Raw genomic sequence first — 27028 nt, 5'->3', positions numbered from 1 at the left:
AACGGAAAAGGCAGATGATGCCAACCTTCTGCAGAGCTTCTGTGAGAAACAACTAACCACATGGGTAGAAGTTCCTGGGGACAAATTTTGGTGGAAATTAAAGAAACACAGTATTTTCAGGCAGAACCTTTAAGTGATGATATGGATTACATCCCATCTTGTGAAATCCAACCTTCTTCTCAGAAATGACCAGAAGCGGTCAGGAGAACACTGGATGACAGCTCTTGTTGGAGAGGTAAGAGAAGCCGCAAGCTCCTATTTCTCTGTATGATACAGTGTTGGAACAGCTTACTGAGCAAGACGATGGCTTCTAGGAATTTAAGATATAAGCCATTTGGCACCTGTGCTTCCCGTGAAGCCACATGGAAATGACCTCAGGACAGCACTTCCGAGGGCCCAAGGCACCAAGCTAGTATTTGCAGATCTTAGGATCCATATCTGATCTTCTGTTCTAAGCCATGTAGATCTAAATGATTTATCATCGTTAGTCATACTCTCTCTACCCAAACTCACAGAACCCAATATCTGGATTTGGCTCTTTGGCTCACCATGTGGTTAAGATAAAAATCATCCTGTATTTTAACAGCAGAGAATAATTGGCCACGAAGGGTGAACTTTGAAGAAGACAGCTGCCAAGCAGTTCCAGAACCAAAGGAAATGAAACACAGTGTCAGGCTCACAGACTGATGCCATTGTAAGCAACCTCCTGGGTCACAAGCCACTGGCAGTTAAGTCTAGCTCTACGTGCCATTTCAGTAACTGAATTAAAAACCAAGTCCGAATCCGCTAGCACGGTCCACCCGCAGAGCCAGGCTATGTGAGTTCAGACAAAGACGACATTCACTTGCCATGCGGTTTCTCAGAAAGCATATGTAAGTAAACAGCAGGTTTCCCTGGCAATTTTGGATACGTATGTCTTTTTCAGACTGCTGTTCTTGGCTGGTTTTCTGAAAGTAAAAAGCACAAGATCTCATTATATCCCGAGTACAAATGAATTCAGCTTTAACATACTTGAAATCTAGCTTTACAGGAAAAGCAAGAAATTTTAAACAAAAATAGTATGCCTTGTCAAGAACAATTTAGGACAGTCTCCTCACTAGAAACTTCTCAGCATGGTTACCTCAGTAAAGATCGGTTACCATGCAACTGGTGTTTACTCTGGCTAGTTCCTGGGCATTCACATGGCACTGCAGGGTCAGAGACCAAAATACTAATCCTGTTCTCCATTCATCTTTCTTCCAGCACAGGATTATGAAAAGAAAATCACCAAAGAAAGGCTGAAAAACAAACAAGCATGGAGATAGGCCAGGACAGAAGGCAAAAGTCTGAAAATATAGGGTCTGACATTTAAAATCCCAGCTTGTCACACAGTCAACACAAAAAAACCAACCGCAAAAGCAGACACAAGGCTCAATCCTAAAGAAGCCTGGCCCAAAAAGTTAGAATGATCTAAAAGCAACCTAACACCAACCAAAAAAGTTCCAAACACTAAATGCCAAATAAAAGAAGAATGACTAAGTCAATCAAAGTAATATAATATGATGGATTATTTTGTAACCACGAAAACGAATGATTGTGTAAATGTTTTTAATGACATGACAAAATGTTTAGGGTATGTTAAGTAAAAAAGTCAAGATACCATATTATACATGTAGAATGATCTCAAATGGTAATATCTAAGTATACTACAAGATATACATGTAAAACACTGGAAGCAAATATGTTAAAATGTGAACTGCGATTATTGCTGGGGGTGATGAAAATGCAGGAGAAATGTTCTTCTCTAAGCTTTCTTCCATTTCTAAACTTTCTACAATGGGCATGTATTCTTTTTACAATTAACAGGGGATAGGGGAACAGCATTGCAACATCCTAGAAGAGCAAATCAACACGAAAAAAGAGGATGAAAAATAACACTTATTAAATGTTTACTGCAGGCCGGGCACTGTCCTAAGTGTTTTACATGCATTATCTGACTTGACATTTACAACAGTCCTAGGAGACAGCTGTGACTTTTATCCATGTTTGATAGGTAAGGAAACGGAAGGCTAGCCAAGTGACACAATAGGTGGAGAAGATAGGTTATGAACCCCAACAGAATGACTCTGGTGGCTTTAACCATCCTGTATATCTCTCTTCTCATCCACAATGGCAGAATCTGCCTTCCTGTCTACAAATTTGACTTAAAAACAAGTCTCAATAAAAAATTTACTTGAGCCAAAACCGGTTTGGCTCAATGGATAGAGCGTCGGCTTGGGGACTGAGAGGTCCCGGGTTCGATTCCGGTCAAGGGCATGTACCTTGGTTGCGGGCATATCCCCAGTGGGGTGTGTGCAAGAGGCAGCTGATCGATGACTCTCTCTCATCGACGTTTCTAGCTCTCTATCTCTCTCCCTTCCTCTCTGTACAAAATCAATAAAAATATATTTAAAAAAAAAAAAATTTACTTGAAAAGACACTATAATAATTTAGGAGAATATGATAAGAGGAATCTGCCAAGGCACTAAGCTACTGAGGTAAAATTTTGAAGTAGAAGAACTGACAGCACCTCTAATTGAAGTTACAGAGAGGGTCTGTGATCACACAGCACGGCAGGTGAAAATATACAGACTACATTCTACAGGACAGAGAAGGCTGGGAATAACCATCCAAGAAAGACTTCTCATAGCTGTTCATTAAACTGCCAAGAAAAAAAGAAAACATTTTAAAGCTACAGTACTAGGACTCGGACGGAAAGTTTCTGAATTTGCCTTCTCCCTGCCACACCTCTAAAAGTCTCTAACAACAGGGGCACTGACCACTGAAGGCTAGAGAAAAGAAACTGAAGAGATAAAAAGCATTGTACCTGATGCCAAATTACATAATCTGCCACAGCCTGGGAGGACCCCTCACTCTTTTTACAGTCCAGCCCTGAAGGCCTTTGGTTAGAAATAATCAATTTTGCTTGGCAAAAAGGCATTAAGACACAGAAGTACTTTGGATCAAATTCTGTAGAATCAGCCTATTTGAGATGCATTAAAGTTAATGCCAAAACCAATATGGTGTTCTGTTCACAGCTTCTTTCTAGAGGTACTAAAAGCAAAAAAAAATACTGAAGCTCAGAATTTAAAGTGGAAACTTTCTATAAAAACAAGCTACTTTTAGATACTAGAAGCTATCAAGATTTGGCAATTCAAAATTCACCATGAATATTAAAAATGGTTGGTTTTTAGGAAAATTGGCTGTTTAGAAAAATATGAAGTTGAATCACTACCTTACAATTTTTATATTAAATTATTCTTATTGGTTTTGGTTCTGTTCCTTTTTCAATTCCAAATTATGATCATGAAGACTTAAAAAATATTTTTATTCATTTCGGAGAGAGGAAGGGAGAGGGAGAGAGAAACAGAAACATCAATGATGAGAGAGACAATTGGCTGCCTCTGAGCCAGCAACCCGGGTATATGCCCTGACCAGGAATTGAACTGCAACCTCCAGGTTCATGGGCTGACACTCAAACCACTGAGCAACGCCAGCCAGGCACTATCTTACTCTTTACATCAAGACAAATTCCAGGCAGAATAAATATTGGAGAGGAAAAAAAATCTAAAAAAAAGATTTAATATTTTTATAATTGTGGGATGGGAAAAATCTTTGAAGCATGGCATACATTTCCATAAACCACAAAGAAAGAACTGCAAAATCAAAGTACCTGAAAATTTAAATTATCTTAACAGTTAAGACACCATATATAGTGTCAACCAATAAGGGAAATAAGAACTCCCTTAATTCAGATAAATCACACAAACTGGCAATTCAAACAGCAAAAATAACAGGGAAATCTAATAATATTATATCACTATTTCAAACTTGTAAAGCTTAACCCAAGCACTTTACTTGTAGGGATTAATTCAGATCACGCAAAGATGGTCATTGAAACAATGTTTAATATTAAAAGGCTGATGGCCACCTAAATGTCCAAGATCTGGGGATTAAATCAGAGGTCACGGTGCAAATGTTTTCAAGAGTGGGAGAAAAAGTAAAAATAAGCTCAACAGGCCAGTTATAAAACAATAAACAGGAAGTGGTGTGATCTGTGGTAAACCGGAGAGCTCACTCCCATTTCGGTACTTGGAAAAATTACATGTGCCAGGGCCAATTGTGCCTCCTCTTCCCCTCCCACTGGGATGTATAATCCATAGCCACGAAGAAAGTTCTGTTGCCTGGTCTCTGCGGCCAGCCCGAGAGCACCTCCTTCCTGTGAGTGCTGAATGCTTATCTATCACATGTGAGTAGCTACATGAGCTCATTGATGCAGCATCACTGACTAAAGACTGGATGAAACCTTTGAGGTCATCCAGTACAAAACTGAGCTTCCCTTGAAGCTACATCATTGAACCTTATTTAATAGGCCCAGGTACAGAACATGGGGGGGGGGGGGGGGGAGTGTTGTGGAGAGGCCAGTAGTCAGGGAATAGGAACTAGGCTTTCCTGTGGGATTTTCAATTTCTGTAATAACAAATCTAAGATAGGAAGGCAGAGATAGGTGAAAATTCAAAAAAAAAGGAGAAACCCACATCACAAACCTTTATATAACTGCATGTAAAACTGCACATATTGACTAAATACCAGGAACTCAATTTCTTAAAATTCTCAAAGGGCTGAATTCATAATACTAGTTGTTAGGCACATTCCTTGAGCAATAAACTTCTGGACAGCTGATGCCCTCATTCACCAAGCTGGCACAGAGCATTGCCTCAGATGATGAGACAGATGGTAAATGGTATTTGATCACATGTTAACTCACTCTCGTTTATAATGACAGTCTCAGCAGCACTTCAAAAGTAGAAAACCTCCCCTTGAATCTGGAATGGTTGTGCTTCTTCCCAGCATGTGAAAATAACTTCTGCCATATCTGGAGAACACAGGCACTTCGCTAAATTTCCTGACTTTACTTCATCTTAAACCCCATGCCCTTAAGGTTTTTTAAACTTCAAAAGATACACTAATGGAGAACAGATGGCTAAGAGTTAGGGAATGGGGTGGGGAGCATGTACTTACCAAAGTCAACAGAGGGGCCCTTGTGGTGACAAAACCGTTCTCTGTCTCAATGGAGTAATGTCAATATCCAGGCTATGACACTGTACTATAGTTTTGTAAGATGTTATCATTGGGGGAAATGGAAAAGAGTACACAGGATCTATTATTTCTTACAACTGCATGGGAATCTATAACTATCTCAAAATGAAAAGTTTAGTTTTTTAAAAAAGGAATGTAAATAAAATTTTTAAAAAGCAAGTGGCAGTGACTGATGGGTCTGTAAAGTGGATCTGAGTCTGTCCTTCCTCCAGCAGCTGGCCACCTTCCTATCCAGTGTGTGTGCAATGCGAGCTCAGCTCTGCACACAGGGGCACACACAGGTGATGGCTGTGGTATCTCTTCCTCTCATTCATTCTCTCTCTCTCTCTCTCTCTCTCTCTCTCTCTCTCAACACACACACACACACACACACACACACACACACAGTTTTATATTAACAACAACATCATTAGATCAGGACATATTGATGGGAAATGTCCAGGTCTTACAGCTCCCAGGATGTAAGGGAAGCCAATCTGATTGAGAAAACACAAAAGATCCATTTGAATCAGTAGGTTTGATACGTAAACCCTGTGAATAAAAAAGGTTGTGAAGTTCATTTTAGGTATTGAATGCTTCAAAGCAAACAACGTTTGTTTAACTAGAAAGTGGGTGCTGCCTCAGTAGGGCCCTCGGTAAAACTGTGAGCTAAGTTTTGGGCTTGCCTCCTACTTCTCTATTTTGAGCAGCCCATCCCGTTATCTTCAACTCTTCCCCTACCGTTCATCTTTCCCACCTAGGCATTACACACATAAATAAAATGTAGTGAATGCCTACTATGTGTCAGGTACCTTGCTAAGCACTTGAGCAGTATTTTCTAATTTAATCTTCTCAATAACCCTGAAGTAAATAAGATTAGTATCTTCATTTTAGGGTAAGTGACTTGCCTAGAGTTACAGATCTCATAAATAGTGAAGCCAGGAATGAATTCAGGTCTATCTGGCTCTGGGTCAGGAAGTTATACGGCCTCCTGTACTCATTTTGGTCTCCATGCACTTTAAAAGAACGGGGGAAACCTGACATGTACTGAGCGTCTTTTATATGCTTTACCCAGGCTATCACTTTCAGGCTCAAGTATCCCCCGTGACAGGTATGTATTATCTCCATTTTAAAGATTAGCAAACAAAGACTGAGAGTTTGAGGGCTCTTGAGACTTTTTAAGCTGCCCTTTATTCAGCAGATGAAGAATGAAGAGCCCCAGGAAGATCAGGTGGCCTGAGCAGGACACAAAGCTAGCTACTGTCAGAGCTGAGTCTGTTTCCCACTGCTGCTCTTTATGTAAGCTGTCACTTTGCAAGGAACTAACATCAATAACCGAGGAGGACTGCCAGGCACTTGGTTCAATGCTTTACATGCTGCACCCGACTCTGATGGAGGGGATGCCCAACACTGCAGGTCCAACCAAGGTTTTCTGCTAACATTTTACCAAAGAAGGGGGAAAAGACTTAAACTTCACATCTACCAAGTTTATAAACTAATTGACATGCTCCTACATACTCAGATGAATGGATATTACTAAAAGAAATCAAAGATTTGGAAAGTTTTCCAAAGTATGCACATGGGTTCCTACCATGTACACAGTTCAGTAATTGCTACTTTCACCATCTTCTCCTCAAATTCTGTAACCGTAAGAAAGGAAGTGTCCCTGCCAATAAAAATTTAAAACCAGACAAGATAAAGGGGAAGCAGGGCGCTACTAGTGAAAGGGTACAAAGTTTCAGGGACACAAGAGGAGCAAGCCCTAGCGACCTACGTCACAGCACCGTGCCTATAGGTGACTCTCTTTCATTGTATACTGAAAAATTTGCCATGAGGATAAGACCTGATATTATGTGTTTTAACCAGAAGAAGAAGAAGAAAAAAAAGAATAATAATAATAATAATTAATAATAAAGGGTAGGAGGAGAAAAAACACACAATAAGAAAAATAATATGAATATTGCTAAAAAGTATGCAATATTCTTTACAATGGTAAGGAAAGTAAACTTAAAGAAAAGCTACCGCTGAGCAGCTAACGAGCACGAACGAGGAACATTCTGGAATAAGAGCCCGGATGGGCCTGCCAGGCGCCCCGGGGCGTGACCGACTTCACCTGAGCGCACAGCAAATGTTTGCTTCAGCCATTAAGACTCCTCTGTAACAGTCACCTTTGTTTCCACAGAAGTTATATCTGGATAAAACCAAAAGTGTTCTTAAGCCAATAATGCCTTTTTTAGTTAGCATGACATTTCCTGAACAGCAGCATAATAACTATGAAACCCATGGTTGCAAAGTAAATAATAAAGAACATCAAAAGAGGGTGTCAATTCAATTGTTCCAACAAGGGGGATAATTCATGTAATTAATGAAACATAAAGCATGTCAATCTGCCTTATGTATCAAGTATGAAAAAAATTTAAGTCAACAATAAATACTCCTCTAATATTACAAAATTCCCAGTAAGATGCAATACATCTGAAACCATTCTTCCTGGTCACCATAGTCCCCATGACGTATTATAACGATGATTGTTTTTACCTGCTTTGTAACATTAATTAAGTGCCTAGTATGTGCCTGGAACTCAAGATCAGTTGGTTTTGCTTTGTTCCCTGTGATAAAACACCCAACCTGAGGATCTGGGTCCCAGAACTGACTCTTGTCACTAAGCAGGAAAGTTGTCTTTCAATGTCTCTGGACTTCAGATCATCAAACCATAGAAATGATAAACTCACCTTGCTTCCCTCACAGGAACACTGTAAGCATAACCAAATAAAGGAGCAAAGCATGCATGTGCCTTTAACAATATTAAATGTTATATCACCCTAATGTGATGATAGTATCGATATTACCCTCAGCAGCAAAAAGAAGCATAGCAGAAGTTAAGGTTTAATTGCTTCTTTGGCCTTCTCCTGTTTCTGTTATTGTTATTTTTTATTATTAACAAATAATTATTTGTTATTGCTAAAGGATCTAGAAAATTTTTTTAACTAAGGTGCAATTAAGCATGAAATAATAATAACAAAATAAAAAATACTACTTAATACACAATGAACCAAAAAACAAACCGAAGCAGTTTTATAATTCCCTGCGAGGAGAATTCTACCATAGTTCTAAATGGTAGAATTTAGAAAGAACTTGGTTCAAAATAACCCCAACCTCCATTTCATTGAATCTTTCCTCAAACCCTTTGGGGAAAGTAGGACAATGGTGTTATGCTTGATTTTCACAGACTACAAACCTGAAGCTCAAAGAGGAGAGTGACTCACACAAGGCCATTCACCCCTCTTGTGGCATAATTTAATGTTCACTCTACTGGCCCATGTTTCAAGGTGCCCCTATTTTCAATGACATTCACTTCATGTGATGTCCAACTTTCAGGCAGATGAAGCAATTTTACCACTCATTCTGCATAGCGGCAACCTCTGCTTTACCTAAAGAAATGCCACACCACAGGCTGCGCTCACAAGAAGTGAGAGGGCGGCATCTATTGGCAAAAAGAATGCATTGCAGTGGGAGTAGTGTGATAGCTCAAGATTTGAAAACTAAAAGTAACATTAAATTTATGTGATGAGAGGTGGGTAGAAAGAGAAAACTCTAAGGAAAAGAGGTGTAAGGGAAATCAAGCAAGCACTGGGAAGTTCTTAAAATGATACCCATGACCACTCTGGGTTCTAGCTCATTTTTTAAGGACAGTTTTTAAAGCAGGCTCAGGGAACACGTTTCCTTTGGGAATGGATCTCTGGTTAAGTGAATGGCAAGCACTGGGGGCAGTGGTTTCAGTTACTGAAGTTTTCTCCAAGGGCAATGTTTCAAGAAAGAAGGGGAGAGTGGAGGGAAAGAGGAGGAAGCGGACATTGTGAAGTGCCGGTGATATGCTTAAGGCACTTTAGATGCATTGCTACATTAATTCTCATACACACAGAAGCTTTCCTATAGGAATCAGTATTACCTCCATTTTACAGATGAAGAAACTGAGGCACAGGGAGGAGAACAAAGTGGCCCAAATATACTCAGATTGGACCTTAAAAGCCTGACTGTAGTGATCTTAACTACCAGGCATACTATTGCCGCAACCAAAAGAGCAATCACTTAGTTACTCAGAGGCACAATATATTTCCTTACAAGCTGACCCAGCTGTAACTTTATATAAGAACTTCTAAACAAATGTAAAATCTAACACGTTCCTGTCTAAAAACAATCAACACCTTGAGCTGTGTCTTTTTCTCAGTAGGAATACAAGAAATCACCATCAATCAGCCTTCTTCTGTCTGAACCATCTTCTCAATATCTCTCTTCCTTCCACTGTAAGCTCAAAGTCAGTAATATCAGCATCAAACTCCAATAGTGAGAAGAAAGGACAAGAAACATGCCTCCCATTCCGAATTATTGGTGCTTGGAGCAAACATTGTCAAAGACAAGAGATGCTCGGCTCTGTTGTATTTCACCTGTGTAGTGGAACATCAGGATTTGTGAGGAAATGATACATGCAATATCCTATATAATAAAAGCCTAATATGCTAAGTGTCCAGCCATTTGTTTGACTGCTCGACCAACTATTATGATGTGCACTGACCAGTAGGTTAGCTTGCACTGACCAGGGGGCAGATGCTCTGACCAGTAGGTTAGCTCAGTGTTTCCCAACCTTCTCTCATGATGAGAATCACCTGGTGGAGTTGTTAAAACACAGATTCCTAAATCCCAACTAAGAAGTGCTAAACTAGAATTTTGGGGAACTATAGGTAAAATTGTATACTTAACTAGTGTTCTAAGACAGATTTTATATACAGAGCACTAAGTTAGGTATGCAATTTTACCTATATGTTCTCAGAAGTTTAGCACTTCTTAGTTGGGATTCAGGAATCTGTGTTTTAACAACTCCACCAGGTGATTCTCATCATGAGAGAAGGTTGGGAAACACTGGGTTAGCTTGCTGCTGGGGTCTGCTGATTTGGATTGGGTGAGATGGGCCGGACACACCCTGGACAAATCCATACACCAGGCCTCTAGTATTTCAGATAATGAGAAAAGTTCCACATCATGTTTTTTATTTTATTTTAAAGGCATGAGACTACTAAAGCAAATATTACTTTCAGATTTCTAATAGAGATTCTTCCTTTGGAGGGGGTGGTAAGAGAAAACTGGCATAAATATTTTCCCTGTGTTCTTAACATTTCACGTCCAAGAACATACTGAATTGTCAAGAGTCCATATGAGAAAAAAATGGGAGGTGAAGGTGAGAAGAAAGAGTGAAGCAAATATATTTGACAGCTCAAAAGGAAGAAGAGTGAAAAGATGTCTGGGTGAATGATTACAATTCTAAGTTGTGGCTGTGGATTCAACACTAAGAAAAATCAATTACATTCATCTCTCAGCTGAAAATGTAAAACTGCTTTTTAGATTAATAAATAATTTACATTAAAATATCTTTGAGCCTTTGGACTGATGAAGAGTAAATAATATAAAACTTAGTCATTTTTCTTTCCTGACTTCAAATTTAGCAAAATTAAAGTACCTGAAGCAATTCTTGCCTTAGTGGAAATGAAAGTCAAACTTAAGAAATTTCAGGTTCTGATACATCAAGTAGGAATTCTAGGCCTGCAGGGAACGCCATCCCTCCTTAATACCAACCCAGCAGCCTTTTGATACCTAGGGCACCTAACAGGGAGAGTGATTAGTCACGCTCCGTGACACAGGTGTTATGACTAAATTAGTCTCTTTAGTTTATATAACCACCACCAGACTGTGGCAAAGAGATACCTCTGACTAAATCTACTCATTGCTCATCACCGTCACCATTAGCATTAACTACAAAAAAAGAAAGAAAGAAAAAAGCTCTATAGGTTTAACTTGCTTCTCAAAACTAAAAGGGTAAAGCATGAACCTTAAAAAACAAAGGTAACATAAAAAGTTTCATTCTCTATTTACAAATAAGTTTATGTAGAGATAAACTTTAAAACCACTACAAACAGCCTATCATCAGAGGACCAGCTGAATAAACTACCGTACATGGATGAGGGCTATCTCTGTGTACTGCTATGAAGAGATTTCTAGGATGTAAAATTAAGTGAAAACAGAAAGGTAGATTGAAGTGAGTATAGTACTGGTATACTACTGCTTAGTTAAAAATGGGAGTACAGCCAAAACCGGTTTGGCTCAGTGGATAGAGCATCGGTCTGCGGACTGAAAGGTCCCAGGTTCGATTCGGGTCAAGGGCATGTACATTGGTTGCGGACACACCCCAGTAGGGGCTGTGCAGGAGGCAGCTGGTCAATGTTTCTCTCTCATCGACGTTTCTAGCTCTCTATCCCTCTCCCTTCCTCTCTGTGGAAAAATCAATAATATATATATATATATATATATATATATTTTTTTTTTTTTTTTTTTTTTTTAATGAGAGTACAAATATACATGTATTTGTATGTTGGTGTGTGTGTGTGAATAAAATCAAAATGTAACAACAACAAAAGAGGGAAGAGACAGAGTAGAAAGAATAGGGATAGAAGCTAAGTCTGCATAACATTTGCCTTTGGAACCATATATAGCTTATATAATTATAAAGTGGAGTAATAAAAAGCAGTATCTAAAAACAGTGGTGTGTGTGTAGGGCATGAAGGGGGAAGACTTACACATTAAAAGCAATTTAAGAGATTTATCTATTGACTGAGTGTATGAATTTTACTTGGACCCTAATTCAAACAAACTAGGCTGGCTAGTTAGCTCAGTTGGTTACAGCATGGTGCTAATTCAAACAAACTAAAAAAAAGTATGAGATGACTGTGGAAAATTGAACATTGACATTGTAGGTATTTTATGGCATTAAATAATCATTCTTTTTTTAAAAAATTGATTTTTAGAGAGAGGAAAGAAGAGAGATAGAGAGCTAGAAACATCGATGAGCGAGAAACATCACGGGTCAGCTCCCTTCTACCAGGGATTGATTTAGAAACCCAGGCCTGTGCCCTGACAGGGAATCAAACCAATGACCTCTTGGTTCATGGACTGACACTCAATCACTGAGCCATACCAACTGGGAAAGAATCATTATTGTTCATTTTTAAAGGTCTAATAAAGATATTGTGGTTATGCCTTTTAAAAAGATCTTTATAGACACACTAGAGGACCGGTGCACAAATCCATGCACGGGTGGGGTGCCTCAGCCTGGCCAGCTATCAGGGCTCATCTAACACAGTCCCGATAGGGCTGATTGGGGCTTGGGGTTTGGCTGGCCCTGAGCATGGCCAATCGGGCCCACCGGCTGCGGGGAGGGACTGCGGGAGATTGGCTGTGGGGACACACTGACCACCAGGGGGCAGCTCCTTCGTAAAGCGTCTGCCCCATGGTGGTCAGGGTGTCATCTTAGTGAATGGTTGACTGGTCCTAAGGGTCACTTAGGATTTTATATATATAGATATGGAAATATTTAAAAGTGAAATATGCCAGAGATTTTTTTTCCAGAATAATCAAGTGGAGGGAATATTAGAAGTGGAGGATGAGTCATGAGTTGATGATTGTTACTGTTGAGTAGTGGAAACTTCATTAGGTTCTATCTGGCAAGTGGAGGTTAGGATATTTAAGGATATACACTAATTTTTAAAAATTCATTTTGAAAAACGTGGACCATAAATTCAAAGACAAAGCTTGGGAATGTTTCTTTTGTTTCTAAAAGATGGCAGATAAAAGTTTCAAGTTATAGATACCTGGGTTTCCACAAAACATCAAGTTGCATCCTTAGGAATATTTAATTTAAATATGAATAAATGAAGCATCTCTGCACCACAGCAATCATGATTTTAAATTATAAATAAGTTAATAATAATCTCGCCTCCCACCAAATGTCTAACTTCTAAAGTGTATAATCAAAAGGAAAAAGTGCAACCTAAAAAAAAGTGACTTATGTCCTATTAATTTAGTAAAGCTTCTTTATAAAAACCCCAAAAATCTCTACATCGCCATCATATTTGAAGCCCCAATCTAGAAAAGGATGGTTAAGATAAAGTTACATAAATTCAGGACTATCAGCCTCCTGGGGAAAACTCGGGGCTAAAATTTATCCTTCCTAACCACAAAAAGCTATGAGTTTATGACTGTATAACTACCCAGGGAATCCAATTGATCAATCTTGTTCAGGTTCTTTTATCAAATTAATTTAGAATTAACAGTTTAATGGTTTTATATCCTCGTGGACCATTATCACACAACTTCAGAGAGATATTAATATTTAGGTTATTAGCCCTTTGTGCTTTATTAGAATTCTATTTTTAATTTCTCTGACTCACCAAGAAAAAATCTAAAACAAGTCCTGTATGTTTCCAGCAAAAATAAGGGCACACTGGGGCGCTCCCTTATTTCACCTGAGGGGCTCTCTCTCAGTCCCTCTGCCCCCTTCCTCACACACCTACCCATGTCTGCATGCTCCAAATACAGTTTCTCAGTAATTCCTGGCATTCCACATTCCTCAACGCCTCCACAGTCACACTTCCCTCTCTGCCCAGAATGCCCTTTCCCTCCTTCTCTAGCTCGAGAATTTCTATTCATCTTTCAAAATACCCTTCAAATGGGACTACTTAATGCTTTACCTGGAGTTCTTGTTCCCCCTTCTGGCACCCTACTGCACTTTTTATATGTACTTTATGAGCAGAACCTGCCAGAATAGCCTAGAGGGAGGCCACAGTGTAGGTGGTTAAGAGGATGGGCTCTGGAGCCAACTGCTTTGCTTCAGATCCCTGCTATGCCACTTATTATTCGTATAAACTTAATCATTACCTACTCCCTTTAACCCTCAAGTTTTCTTATCCTAAAATGGCAATAATAACATTACCTACTTCATGGGAAGGTTGTGAGGATTGAGTTATATGCATAAAGGACTTAGACCAATGCCTGGCACATTGTAAATTCTCAATAAATGTAAGCTATTGTTATTAACACAGTGTATCAAAACTAATTTATTATCTTTTCTGCTACATTATGAACTCTCTCAGGGCAGTGATTTACTTCAGAGACTGTGTCTGAGTTTAAGTGAAAATAGTGTGCCGACCTTAAGCCGGGCAATTGCTAGTAGGTGTTAGGAATACAAAAATGAATATAATAAAATCCCAGCTGTCAAGGACCTTGCAATCCTGCCTATTCATACAAAGCACACATGAGGACGTCAGTGACTAGATTAATCTGTGGGGGCTAGGTACTAACAACTCTTTTTATAGAATAAGTCATAAGAAACTTGGAAACAACTTCACTTGAATAAATAGAAAACTTACTCCAAAACCCAAGGATACTAAGAACTAATAATCAACAATACTTGTAGAGTTAATAACATTGAAAAGTACTGTGGTTCATCTAGATCTGCAGACACTCTGGCTAACTCTAGAATAAAACGAGGAAATCTAAGAATCTAAAAAAAAAAAATATGCGCCACTCTTTTTTAAATTAAAGCAAGTAATATGTTAATACAGTGATACATTCTTGCTGTAAAAACAACTAAAACTAAAATTCCTTTCCTCAAAGATAATGACTCTTAATTTTACATCCTCTTTTTTTTAAATTTTTTTATTGATTTCAAATCAGTAAAAAGGGAGAGGGAGAGAGAGATAGAAACATCAATGATGAGAGAGAACCATTGATCGGTTGCCTCCTACACGTCCCCTACTGGGGATCAAACCCGCAACCTGGGCATATGCCCTTGACCGGATCGAACCTGAGACCCTTTAGTCCGCAGGCTGATGCTCTATCCAAGCTGAACCAAACCAGCTAGGGCCAAGTCTCTGTCTTTTAACAGATTTTAACGCATTCACATGTATTGTGATTATTGCTATGTAACTGCTAGCCTGTGTTCCTCTGCTCGGCCACAGTGGCCTTTGTTCCTTCCTGTCATACATCCATGTCCTGTTTCAGGGCCGGTGTCCCGCTGGTCCCTCCGCCAGTCTCCCATGGCTAGCCTTGGTCTTTGTTCAGGTCTTAGCTGAATGTCACCCCCCGCAAGGCCTCCTCTCACATTACCTCGTCACCGCCCTTTTTCCTTTAAATGATTATTACTCAAACTGATATAGGACCTGACTATGTCTGTTTCCCTCAGCACACTTAAGCTCCAGGAGAGCACGAGCCTCATCTGTCCTGTTCATGACTCCAGGCACCCAGGCATCTTAGACTGAAATCTCCCAGTGTATTTTCGGAGGATTCATGAGTCAAACTGCATTTAAGTTTACAGCTTCTTGTGGCTTTACAAATGGCAAAGCGGGAGGGTCTGAATTCTCACAAAAGTAGCACTCATTACCAAAAATGCAGTCTGTTTAGAGAATATGAAATGCAAATTTTAGAAAGTATTGTATCCTCAAGCACCTATTTATATTTAATCTCTTTATATATTAAACATTAAAGGAAATCTATGTCGCATTTTCAACTTGGCAAATGAGGCAATTTCATTTTAGAATTGTAACAAGTATTGAGTTTCAGATGAAAATATAAAGATTTCTGTCAGCATTACATCCTGCCATTTCTGATTAAATTACTCCCTATTTGCCATTTTGGGCAAAAAATTCATTTCAAAATAGCAATTGCCTTCACAGGGAGAAAGAAAATTATTTTCCATAATTAAATAGTGCCTGCCAGGAAACTAAGTCTCTGTAGAGACTGTTGAGGGAAACATGTCAGCTAGTCTGACACACACCCTTTTCTAAACTTAGTGGGATTATCCAGAGTCCTTTCTTCACTCCACGGGCTGGTTCTTTCTTTGCCAGATGTCACTTACAAATACGCATTTTCCTATTTGATAGCTCTAGTAAGAGTACAGGAAGCTCAAAAGGGGAGTAAAAAGAAAAATTTTAAATCATGCAATATTAATAAAACATAAACACATCCTTATCTTTGAACTTCTAAAGCACCTAATTGGAAAGAAAGAAAATCCCATATAAATTTAGTATCAAGCATACATTGATACTCAAAAAAACTAATAAGTAAATGAGTGAACAAAAAATGACAGATGATAATGCATAGTAGATGATGAATAAATGAACACAGATTATAAAACAAATGAACTGGGTTCTCACATGGACTCAGTAACTGATCAGTTAAATAACCTCAGGTGAGTTATCCTGGTCCTCAAATTTCTATCATTAGCTGTACAATGTGACATTTCTGCTCCACAAAAGTAGAAATTATATTATGGAAGAATGACATCATTTCCTCTAAGCCAGTCAGTAGGACAGTGGAAAGCAAGGACTAGAAAGGCCTCTCTCAGAATCCAAATAAAATGCTTACGCTAAGCTCTTATAATCAACAACAGAATTATGACAGAATTTAAGAATGTAAAAATTTTAAAAAGTAAAAATTAAATATCCCTAAAGAGAAAATTGTTTTCTAAAAATATTCAGAAAAGGAATGCACACTCCTTAGCTTGCTTTTCCTCCTTCCCCCAATTTTTTTTATTGCCTCTACTCATTAAATCTCTGTGAACTTTAACAAGTATCTGTGGCTGCAGGAGAATGTTCCACAGCAGAGAAAGAATAAAACACACCCAGTTTTTCATAAGAAACTTTGGAACAACTTAATGGTCATCCATGGGCAAAATTCAGAATAATCCTCTCAGAGAGCCTAAAATGAAGATAATGGTTAGCAAAACAACAAAGACACTACAAGCAGCATTAACTGCCCTCTACACTAATCCTTAAATAAAACCTCACAATCTCAAATAAATTATTAAAGACTTCGCATTTTCATTTGATGACTGAACATTTCTTTTACCATTACCAATTTCAAACTCAACAAAAGAAAAATGGCAAGTGAATAAAGGATTTTTAAAGAGAAAAAGATGCTGCTAACTGGGAGAGCCTAACTATTTAATGTCAAATGCTGTTGTCTCAAACTCCTGAGGCCTCAGCCCCGGAGCTGCTTCCAGAGCTGGTTAGAGGAGACCTGAAACGCATAGGAAAATGCTCAGGCACTTTCAGCAAAATGACAGAACTGGATGCGTGATACTTCAAATCGCTTTCTCCAGCACACATTACCACTTCTAACACTACTTACAAACTCATAGTCTCCATCCTGTGGCACTTTCCAATCTGAAGAGTTCTTCAGTGGACCAGACCCACTCTTGCCAAAGCTGTTGATCTGATTTTCCTTTTCTTTTTGTTCAAAGTATTCAAGGAAAGATGGTTTTGCAGGCTGCATGGTCTCATCCCTTCCTGAAAACCAAGAAAAAGAAAAGGTGAAACATAATGTCTTAGATTTCAGATAAGTTAATAAATATATCTATCTCCATTCAGATGGATTCCAGCCTCTAGATCTGTGGCTGCTGGTTAGAGACTTCTTTAAAAATCTAATGAAAAATGCAGGAAAATGCACAAATGTTCACTGAAAATATTCTCATACAATTGCAAAAGACTTACAGGCCCTTAAAATACATGCAAAGATGTCATCAGTGTCCCCTTTTCTAGGTGAAAAACGGGTGATACAATAACTTTGCATAAGCTGCAAATAATATTTTTCAGTCCCCTATAGCAAATAGTCCCTGTAATATTAGACTGAAAACAGAGGAGCAAGCAAAATATTTATTAATCATCTACATACACAATGTTCTCTACAAGCACTACAGTAGGAAAGGAGTGATTCAGTAGGGTGACTTCCCTTCATAATCCCAATTGGACTAATGAGAAAAATCTGCATGAAAAAGTATAAATAAGTCACAATCCACACCATGAAATAATATGTAACTTTTAAAATACCACTTACAAATGGTTTATGGTAACGTTAAGGCTGAAAATGAGATACAATATTATATTACAGTATGATATAAATCCTGTAAAATCACATACAGAGGGAGAAAATAAAAAGACTAAAAGAAAATATACCAAAATGTTAATAAGATTAGTCTCTGATAGGATTGTAGGTGATTTTATTTACTTCTTTTAAATATTTTTCTTTTTTTATTTTAAATAACTTTTCATTTTTCAATTACAAGTTACATATATTATATTAGTTTCAAGTGTATAACCCAGTGACTAGACATTTATATAACTTATGAAGTGATCACCCTGATAAATCTAGTAGCTATATGACACCATACAAGTTCTTTTAAGTCTTCTTTTTTATTTTTTTAAAAATATATTTTATTGATTTTTACAGAGAGGAAGAGAGAGGGATAGAGAGTTAGAAACATCAATGAGAGAGAATCATCGACCAGCTGCCTCTTGCACACCCCCAACTGGGGATGTGCCCGCAACCAAGGTACATGTCCTTGACCGGAATCGAACCCAGGACCCTTCAGTCCGCAGGCCGACGCTCTATCCATTGAGCCAAACCGATTTCGGCTAAGCCTTCTTTTTTAAAAGAACATAGTATAGAATATGTACTATCACATATTAAATAGAACAGACAATAAGAATTACATCTGACCAGAAGATGGGGAAATCTCATAAGTTGGACTGGTCAGAGAAGACGTTCTTAGGTTGGGCCTCAAACTATCCCTAAGAAAAGCATCAGCAGTTACAGAACAGGACAGGTATGTATGAGAGCAGCAGCAGAGAACAGTTACTAGTTACAATAAGTGACAATAGCAAAAAGAACAATTTTACTTGGCATGACTTAAAAACTTAGCTAGCTCAGTCGAAACCAGTTTGGCTCAGTGGTAGAGCGTCGGTCTGCGGACTGAAAGGTCCCAGGTTCAATTCCAGTCAGGGGCATGTATGTTGGTTATGGGCACACCCCTGGTAGGGGGTGTGCAAGAGGCAGCTGGTCGATGTTTCTCTCTCATCGACGTTTCTAGCTCTCTATCTCTCTCCCTTCCTCTCTGTAAAAAAATCAATAAAATATATTTTAAAAAAAAATCTAGCTAGCTCAATGTACCTATTTCATATGTTGAAGTGGCTTTGTGCAGTTTTTCTTTAGTGCTTTCCATGAACATGTGGATCTATATAGCCCTCTCGCCAGTAACCAGAAAAAAAGAGCGGAAGGTTCAGAGCTTAAGAAGTGGATGGGCTACGTATGGTGCCGGATGGGCACTAGAAATATTGGGGGAGCACTCCTTAAGTTATAATTATTACTATGTACTTCTATGATGCTTCAGATCTTTAAACCAGGACGAAACACTAAAGATAGTTTTTCTGTAGTTCAATTCTAAAGCATGACATAAATGCTCTGGCTAGTATGGCTCAGTTGTCCTGTGCACTAAAAGGCTGCCAGTTTGATTCCTGGTCAGGGCACATGCACGTGTTACCAGCTTGATCCCTGGTAGGGAAAGTACAAGAGGCCACTGTTTCTCTCTCTCTCTCTCTCTCTCTCTCTCTCTCTCTCTCTCTCTCTCTCTCTCTCTTCTCTCTCTCTCTCTCTCTCTCTCTTTCTCTCTCAAAAATCAACTTTTAAAAATCTTTAAAATTAAATAAATAACACTTGGCTTAAAAATAAAAGGAATGTGTCTATTAAGCTGGAGTATAACCATTTGTCTAATATCTATCACTGTTTACATGAGAATATGAGGACATTTGCTTCCACATGATGGTCTCATCATAACTTCATGACCGCCATGTAAATAAGTAGGAGGAAAGAAAACGTGCACTTATTAGGCACCTACCAAGTGCTAGACAATGTACTATTTCACTTAATCCTCAAGTCTTTTGAGGTATATATAGTTATTTCCACCTTCTAGGTGAGAAATTTGCCATCAAGGATAGAATATCCTTAAACCCTCATCATCAAGTTTGAAGCTTAGTTTGCTCCCTCTCACATTGTAAATTGTCTAAAACCAAAGTGAAAATTCCTGAGCTGTCAGAACTGCCATTGAGTGTAGAAAGAGCAGGGGAATGGAATTTTCCCAGTAACCTTATCTTTAAACTTTTCTTTCAGCACTTCTGCGCTAGAGGATCAAGCATGCTGGACAACAGCCTGTCAGTGCTGCAGGCGTAAGAGAATCATTCCAAGCTGATTAAAGGCAGGGCTGTCCCCAGGGCTTCAGCTGGCCGCTGGGCTTTGTGTTCCAATGGGAGGGAGGGCATTTTTTTCAAGTGTATCCCAGGAAATGAAGACGTTCAGTTGAATGATAATACCAGAAACCTGAAGCCATAGGGAGAGCAGAAAAGTCATGTCTTGCTGGGATTCTTTTATCTGATGGAGGAAATGCATGAATTCCTATATTGGGACTGGCCCATGTTTCTTTGTAAGCAGCTTCTGCCAACTAAATGGATGATCTGTCTAAGCCCACAGACAAAGGGGTGAATTCATAAGTAACTGTAGCCTATACTTATTTCCCTTTGAAAAAATGCTATATAAAAGCAAAAGGACCCGGATGAATCAACTGATGAATAAATAAAATGTGGTATATCCACACAGTGGAATATTATTCAGCAATAAAATGAAATGAAATACTGATACCTGATACAATATGGATGAACCTAAAATGTTCTGAAAGAAGCCAGTCACAAAAGACCACATATTCTCTATTTTTTGTGAAATGTTCAGAATAAACAAATCTGTAGAGGCAGAAAGAGGTTAGTGGTTGCCTATGACTACGAGGTTGGGGTAAGTAGGTGGGATATGAAAAAAAGTTCCTTTTTGGAGTGATCAAAATGTTCTAAAATTAGATTGTAAACAAAATAGAGTATCTAACCATACAATGAAATATTATTCAGTCATAAAAAAGAATGACATACCTTGAAAGCATTAAGCTTAGTGATAGAAGCCAGACACAAAGGCCATATTTTGTGTGATTTCATTTATATAAAATGCCCAGAACAGGCAAAGCCATAGACACAGACACAGAAAGCAGATTAATGGTTGCTTGAGGATAGGGGAGGGGGCGGGGGATTGCTAACAGGATTGTGGTTTCTCTTGGGGGGGGGGGTGAAAATGTCTGGAATTCAACAGTGGTTTTGGTTGCACAACCTTGTTAATACACTAAAATCCACGGAATTATAACTTTAAAATGGCGAAATGTGAATTACACCTCAATTAGAAAATAATAAAAATTTTAAAACTAAATTATGGTATTGTTTAACACAACGCTTTAAATACACCGAAAACCACTGAGTTGCATGTTTTATTTTATTTCATTTTTGCATTTCAATAACTTTATTGTAATGTAGATCCCCTAATATCAAAACATAATGGTAGTTGGTTAGGCTACTTCTGCCAACTCAAAAATAACATAGATGTAATCAAAATATTGAAATGTATCAGCCTTTTGGGAAAAACTGGAAAGTTATCTACAAAATATTGTTTACAAAAGTATAAGATACACTGTGGTACTTTAGTTTATTTTCCAGTGCATATTTATCCATAGCATGATGTCAAAATTGGGTACACACTGTACTGAGTAACCATTTATAATACTTTTAATATTGCAGATCTCCTTATACTCACTGACTTAAGAGAAAGTCCTGAATGCTACATAGGCAACCTCATACCTATTAAGATGTGTATTTATTTAAGACCTTCTGTTGACACAGTAGGAGAAATTAATACAAGTATATTCTCTTTATTTTAAACAAGATCCTAAATTAAAAGCAATGGCAAAATTAGTTCCTGAACTACACACTTTAAATGAGTAAAGTATATAGTATACAAATTATATATCAACTAGAGGCCAGGTGCACGAAATTGGTGCACTAGCATGGGGTTGGGGAGAGGGATGTCCTTTAGCCTGGATTGCAAGAGGGCACAGGACAAGCCGAGGGACCCCCATTGGTGCACGACTGGGGACAGGGAGGGATGCAGGAGGTTGGCCAGCTGGGGAGGACCGTGGAAAGGCTGCAGGGTATATCCTGCCCATCTTACTCAGTCCTGATCGGCCAGACCCCAGCAGCAAGCTAACCTACTGGTCGCAGCATCTGCCCCCTGGTAGTCAGTGCATGTCATAGCAACTGGTCAACCAGTCAACTGTCTGCCCCCTGGTTGTCAGTGCACGTCACAGTGAGTGGATGAGTGAACTTAGAATATCATTAGCATATTACGCTTTGATTGGTTGAATGGCCAACCAGATACTTAGCATATTAGGCTTTTATTATATAGGACTAGAGGCCCAGTGCACGAAATTCATGTATGGAGGTGCAGGGTTCCCTCAGCCCAGCCTGCACCCTCTCCAATCTGGGACCTCTTGGGGTATGTCCAACTGCCAGTTTAGGCACAATTCCAGGGATCAGGCCTAAACCAGCAGTCAGACATCCCTCTCATAATCCTGGACTGCTGGCTCCTAATCGCTTACCTGCCTGCTTGCCTGCCTGGTCACCCCTAACTGCTCCCCCACCCCCGCTGGCCTGATCACCCCTCACTGCTTCTACATGCCGGCCTGATCACCCCTAACTGCCTCCCACTGCCAGCCAGGTTGCCCCCAACTGCCATCTCCCTGCCAGCCTGGTTGCCCCCAACCCCCGCCAGCCTAGTTGCTCCTTACTGTTCCTCCCCCCCCTCCCGCCAGCCTAATACCCTCAACAGCCCCCCCTACTGGACTGGTCACTCCCAACTGCCCCCCTCACTGGCCTGGTCGTCCCTCATACCCCCCCACCCCCACCAGCCTGGATGCCCCATGCAGCCTTTTGTTCATTCGTTTGGTCATTCCTCACTAACTCCCCTGCTGGCCTGGTCACCCCATGCAGCCTGCTTATTCAGGCATTTGGTCATCCCTCACTAACCCCTCCTGCCAGCCTGATTGCCTCTTGCAGCCTGCTTGTTCAGTTGTTTGGTTGTCACCCCCCGCCAGTTGGTAGGCAGCCATCTTGTGAGGGTGTGGTGGTCAATTTGCATATTACCTCTTTATTATATAGGAGGATGACTCAATTGATATAGAGTAGGAGACCTCTTACCTTTACTACCACATTTATTTTTGGATTCATCTAAACTACAATATAACACAATGCCAAGGTCATCATAACTGGGAGGGAGCTTGGCCAAAGTTTGAAGCCCATCTTTTCCTTTGGAACAATCATCTACTAAACATTAAACTTTATGTTTAATGCCCTTCCATTTTGAACATTCATTTTTAAGACTGTCACTAAGTAAACCACAATGGTCAACCTACTCTCTCCTTAATTTCTAGAGTAATAACTCTTTTTCTACCTTAATAGTAATTAAATCTGTTTTAAACTAGAAAACTGGACAGAGCCCACATTTTCTTCTCAGTTTCACATGTGAATATTTGTGAGGGGGGGAAAACTTGAGTAATCCCTCAAAACTTTTTTTCTTTCTTGGAATAATATGTCTTATCATAAGGTCACTTGTTTGTTTTTTATCTAACTTTTATTATATGTGTGTGGTTTTTGGTTTTGGTTTTTTTACTGGGAACCTACATGTATTAACTCATTTAATTACACAAGTTATTCTTCAAGTTTCTGTGTGTGGCCATAAATGTTCCTTTGAATGTTCTTTGAAACCACTAAGAATTACTGGAATCATAAGTTATAAAATTGCCTCGAGCCCAACTGAAATAACTCTTCCAGTTAACCAGCTCGAGGAGGTGCCCTTCTGTAATCTGACTTGACTCTGGATAATGGTGCTATAGTTCTGAAAGTCTGGTGAACTGGCATATATGTATTTAGAGATCTAAATCCAAATTTCAAACGGCTAACTAAAGAGTTAGAGGCAACATATCTGAAAACACACAAAAGGCTCACAGGTGAGAATAACCCATACCACTGTTATTTTAATAATTTCCTAGTGATCTTGCCTTTTCTGGTCTTTTCAAGCTCCAAATCATCCAACTCTTCAAAAAAAAAAAAAAAAAAAAAAAAAAAAAAAAAAAGCCCACTTTGTTATATCGCTTCTCTTTTTCTTTTTTTAATACCACTTTTCTGATCAAAATGTCCTTATACTACACTATTACTAACAGAATCAAGTTTGAACTCAATGTTCTCCAATATCCAGCCAACATCCACTTCAGCCCCACAAAATATTCAATTTTTTTTCTATCCTTCTGATATTGCGCCTGCCTGGAATATCCTCCCTTAACCTTTCTGTATATCCAAGTCTTTATTTTCCTTCTTACAAATCCTTTAACACTTTGCTATTCTACTTACCCAGAATTTGGCCCAAGATTATATTACCCTCATGTGTAGGGGACTCCAGCCTTAACTAAGATGTATCATCATCAAAGAGCACTATCTGAAGCACCTAGCTGGTACTTCCTCCACACAAGGAATTAGAAAGAACAGGTATAGTACAGTAGGCTCTCCATAAACATTAGATAATGGTTATAACAACCGTCATCTTCCCCTTGTACCTATAAACTCCTCATCAGCAGTAAATTCCTCATTTGGTATTTGTACAGTACATAGTAATGACACACAGTGACTACCTAATAAATACTTCTTGCTTGGTAGTAAGTAATTATTTTTTAATATGCTTTATTGATTTTTTACAGAGAGAAAGGGCGAGGGATAGAGAATTAGAAACATTAATGAGAGAGAAACATCGATCAGCTGCCTCCTGCTCACTCTCTACTGGGGATGTGCCCAAAACCAAGGTACATGCCCTTGACCAGAATCGAACCTGGGACCCTTGAGTCCGCAGGCCAATGCTCTAGCCACTGAGCCAAACTGGTTAGGGCAAGTAATTATTTTTTAATAAATAGTTGTTATATTTTTAGAACATAAACACAAGAGAATTATCTACTTTTTGTTTATAAATTAATTTAAATTTATCAAAATGCATCTCCATTTTCGAGCTGAATAAGAATAGGCAGGTCAAAAGTGCTTAGAGCAACAAAGAAATATATTCCCCTAACTGACTGAAATGGACTTATCTGCCTCTTAGGCATAAGAGTCAAAGTATGTTTTTGGCACTCATTTTCCTTTGCTCTTCATTATTATTACACTACTGCCCTCTCTTGGTTCACCTTTCACCAACTGAACTACTATGACTGAACACCTTATCATCCCCCAAATATAGGTCTTGAGCCTTACATCCATGTTACCCTGAAATCTGGTGCTTTCATATCCTAACATGTGGTTTGGCAGGATTCATGTTTTGAATGAATTTTCAGGCATCAAGAGTCTGTGCTTTTTGGCTCATTCAAAAAGAATAAAAAATATGAATGGTTTCCAAAGATAAAATGTGGGTCCAACATCTGGACACAATTAGAAAAAATGCACAAACAATTAGGATCTAGTCTCCACTCTGGCACAATGACCCTGAATTATTTGTGCAACTGTGAGAAAAGTCTGAGGGCCAAGATGTCTGCTCTTCCATTGTAACTCTCATCCAGGAGGGGGCTTTTGATAAGTGTCCAGTGAACCACAGTGACTATCTTTCAGGAATGGAAAAAATTCCAGTCAGTAATACATTCCACAGTTTAAAGATAAGAGTTTGAAACTCTACAAAGGAAAGAACTTTGTGGATCCAAAGGCTAGCCTTCTTTAAAATCTACCATCTTGTATTTTGAGCTATTTAACAGATCCTCAGAATACCTATCATCTTACTTATAAGAAATTTCTCCCTCTCTCGCTCGCTCGCTCTCTCTCTCTCTCTCTCTCTCTCTCTCTCTCTCTCTCTCCTTCCCTCCCTCCCTCTCTCTTTTCAGCACATTTTTAAAAGCATTTCTGAAACTGACAAGTGACCTTCCATTAGATCAAACATTTTCATACCAGAGTTCAGACACAGAGGTAGCATTTACAAAACATCAGTAATACCGAGTGAAAACTAAAAGCCTAACTAGCAAGAAGAAAGGAATCAGGATGCTGAGAAGTAGCACTGGTTCAAGGAAAATTTGGGTCCAATAAAAACACCACTATCAAACATTAAAGACTCATATAATTAATAGAGTATCAACCACTTTTAAGCATTTACATGCTAAATATGTTACATATATTATATCATCTTCACAAACCTACAAAGTAGAAACTTTTATGCTCCACTTTTTCAGACTAGGAAACAGGCTCAAGAAAGGAAATAACTTGCCCAAGCTGTTCATAAGATTGTGGGTCACGTTTCAAAGTAAATTACTGTCCTTTCCACTATTCCTTTGTCCTTCTGTTGCTCTTACTCAGAGATATGATTCTAACAAAACTAAATGTTTGAAGTTAAGCTTTGTTAGGTATAACTGCCCTATTGCTATCTGAAACTCTCCTATGATGCTGACTGTGAGTGGCAAGGATACATGAACACTTAATATTCTGATGATAGTTTTTAAACATCCTGGGGATTAGAAATTGGACAGTAGGCCTATTGTGGTAAAAAGAAGTGTTAAAATACCTGTAGTCCTTTATGTTTTATTTATCATCCTTGCAAAATGCTATTATCTGAGTCCGAGAGAATGAGACAGATAACACACAAGGGAGTCAATGTTATAACAACCCCCTTCAAACAACTGCAGGTGGAAAGAAAATAGGCTGTGAGTCAAGAATTTCCATTTTATACAGCTCCAAAATTAGTATCTGATGGATGGTGGTGAAATGAAATCACTTCAACAAGAGCCTGGACTTTGGTTGACAGTAAGTGTCTTCATGAGACTTAGGACTTTCTGCGGAACTATCAATACAGAATGTTTTTACCACATAATATCATCACAGTAACTTGCCTAAAACATGCGTCTGAGTTATCCTAACTTAATTATGCCACTATTCTTTAAAATTCTACTTCAAAGAGATTAATGTGGCAACTGCTCTAGAATAAAAATTAATCCTAATATATAAAGAGCCAGGGTCCATCATGACCTAAACAACCAGATGAACGACCGAACAGCAGGCTAGGGTCCTGGCTGTGTGGAGCGGGAATCAGTCCTGGGTCATGTAAGTGGAAACCATAAGATATAGAAACAAGGCAGATCTATCCCTCCACATGGGGAGATATTGGCAGAAGAATAGCAGGGAGCCAGAACTCCCACCATTATTCATAACAATAATGAATTCCCACCCACCCCAACCACCTCCCACACACACACACACACATACACACACACACACCTACAAACCTTGGGTCAAGTGGGGAGCCTGAACTTCTACTTTCTTCCAGAGCAGTATCA

The 27028-nt window shown here is 38.9% G+C and overlaps 1 protein-coding gene across 3 annotated transcripts in view; it reads right to left on the bottom strand.

The window, feature by feature from the left end:
• STK4 (serine/threonine kinase 4) overlaps positions 1-27028 on the bottom strand; it is an 82512-nt gene that overhangs the window by 17412 nt on the left and 38072 nt on the right. For 2 of the 3 annotated variants that reach the window (XM_036419000.2, XM_036419001.2), the window contains exon 10: positions 17113-17270. In XM_036419000.2, the coding sequence (XP_036274893.1) occupies positions 17113-17270 (158 nt within the window). Of the gene's footprint in view, positions 1-848; positions 948-17112; positions 17271-27028 lie in introns of all 3 variants that reach the window. The other variant, XM_036419002.2, reaches the window with a different exon arrangement.

The sequence above is a fragment of the Pipistrellus kuhlii genome, unplaced genomic scaffold, assembly GCF_014108245.1.
Source record: "Pipistrellus kuhlii isolate mPipKuh1 unplaced genomic scaffold, mPipKuh1.p scaffold_m20_p_6, whole genome shotgun sequence".
NCBI lineage: Eukaryota > Metazoa > Chordata > Mammalia > Chiroptera > Vespertilionidae > Pipistrellus > Pipistrellus kuhlii.
This window is presented reverse-complemented; position numbering and strand designations above follow the sequence as displayed.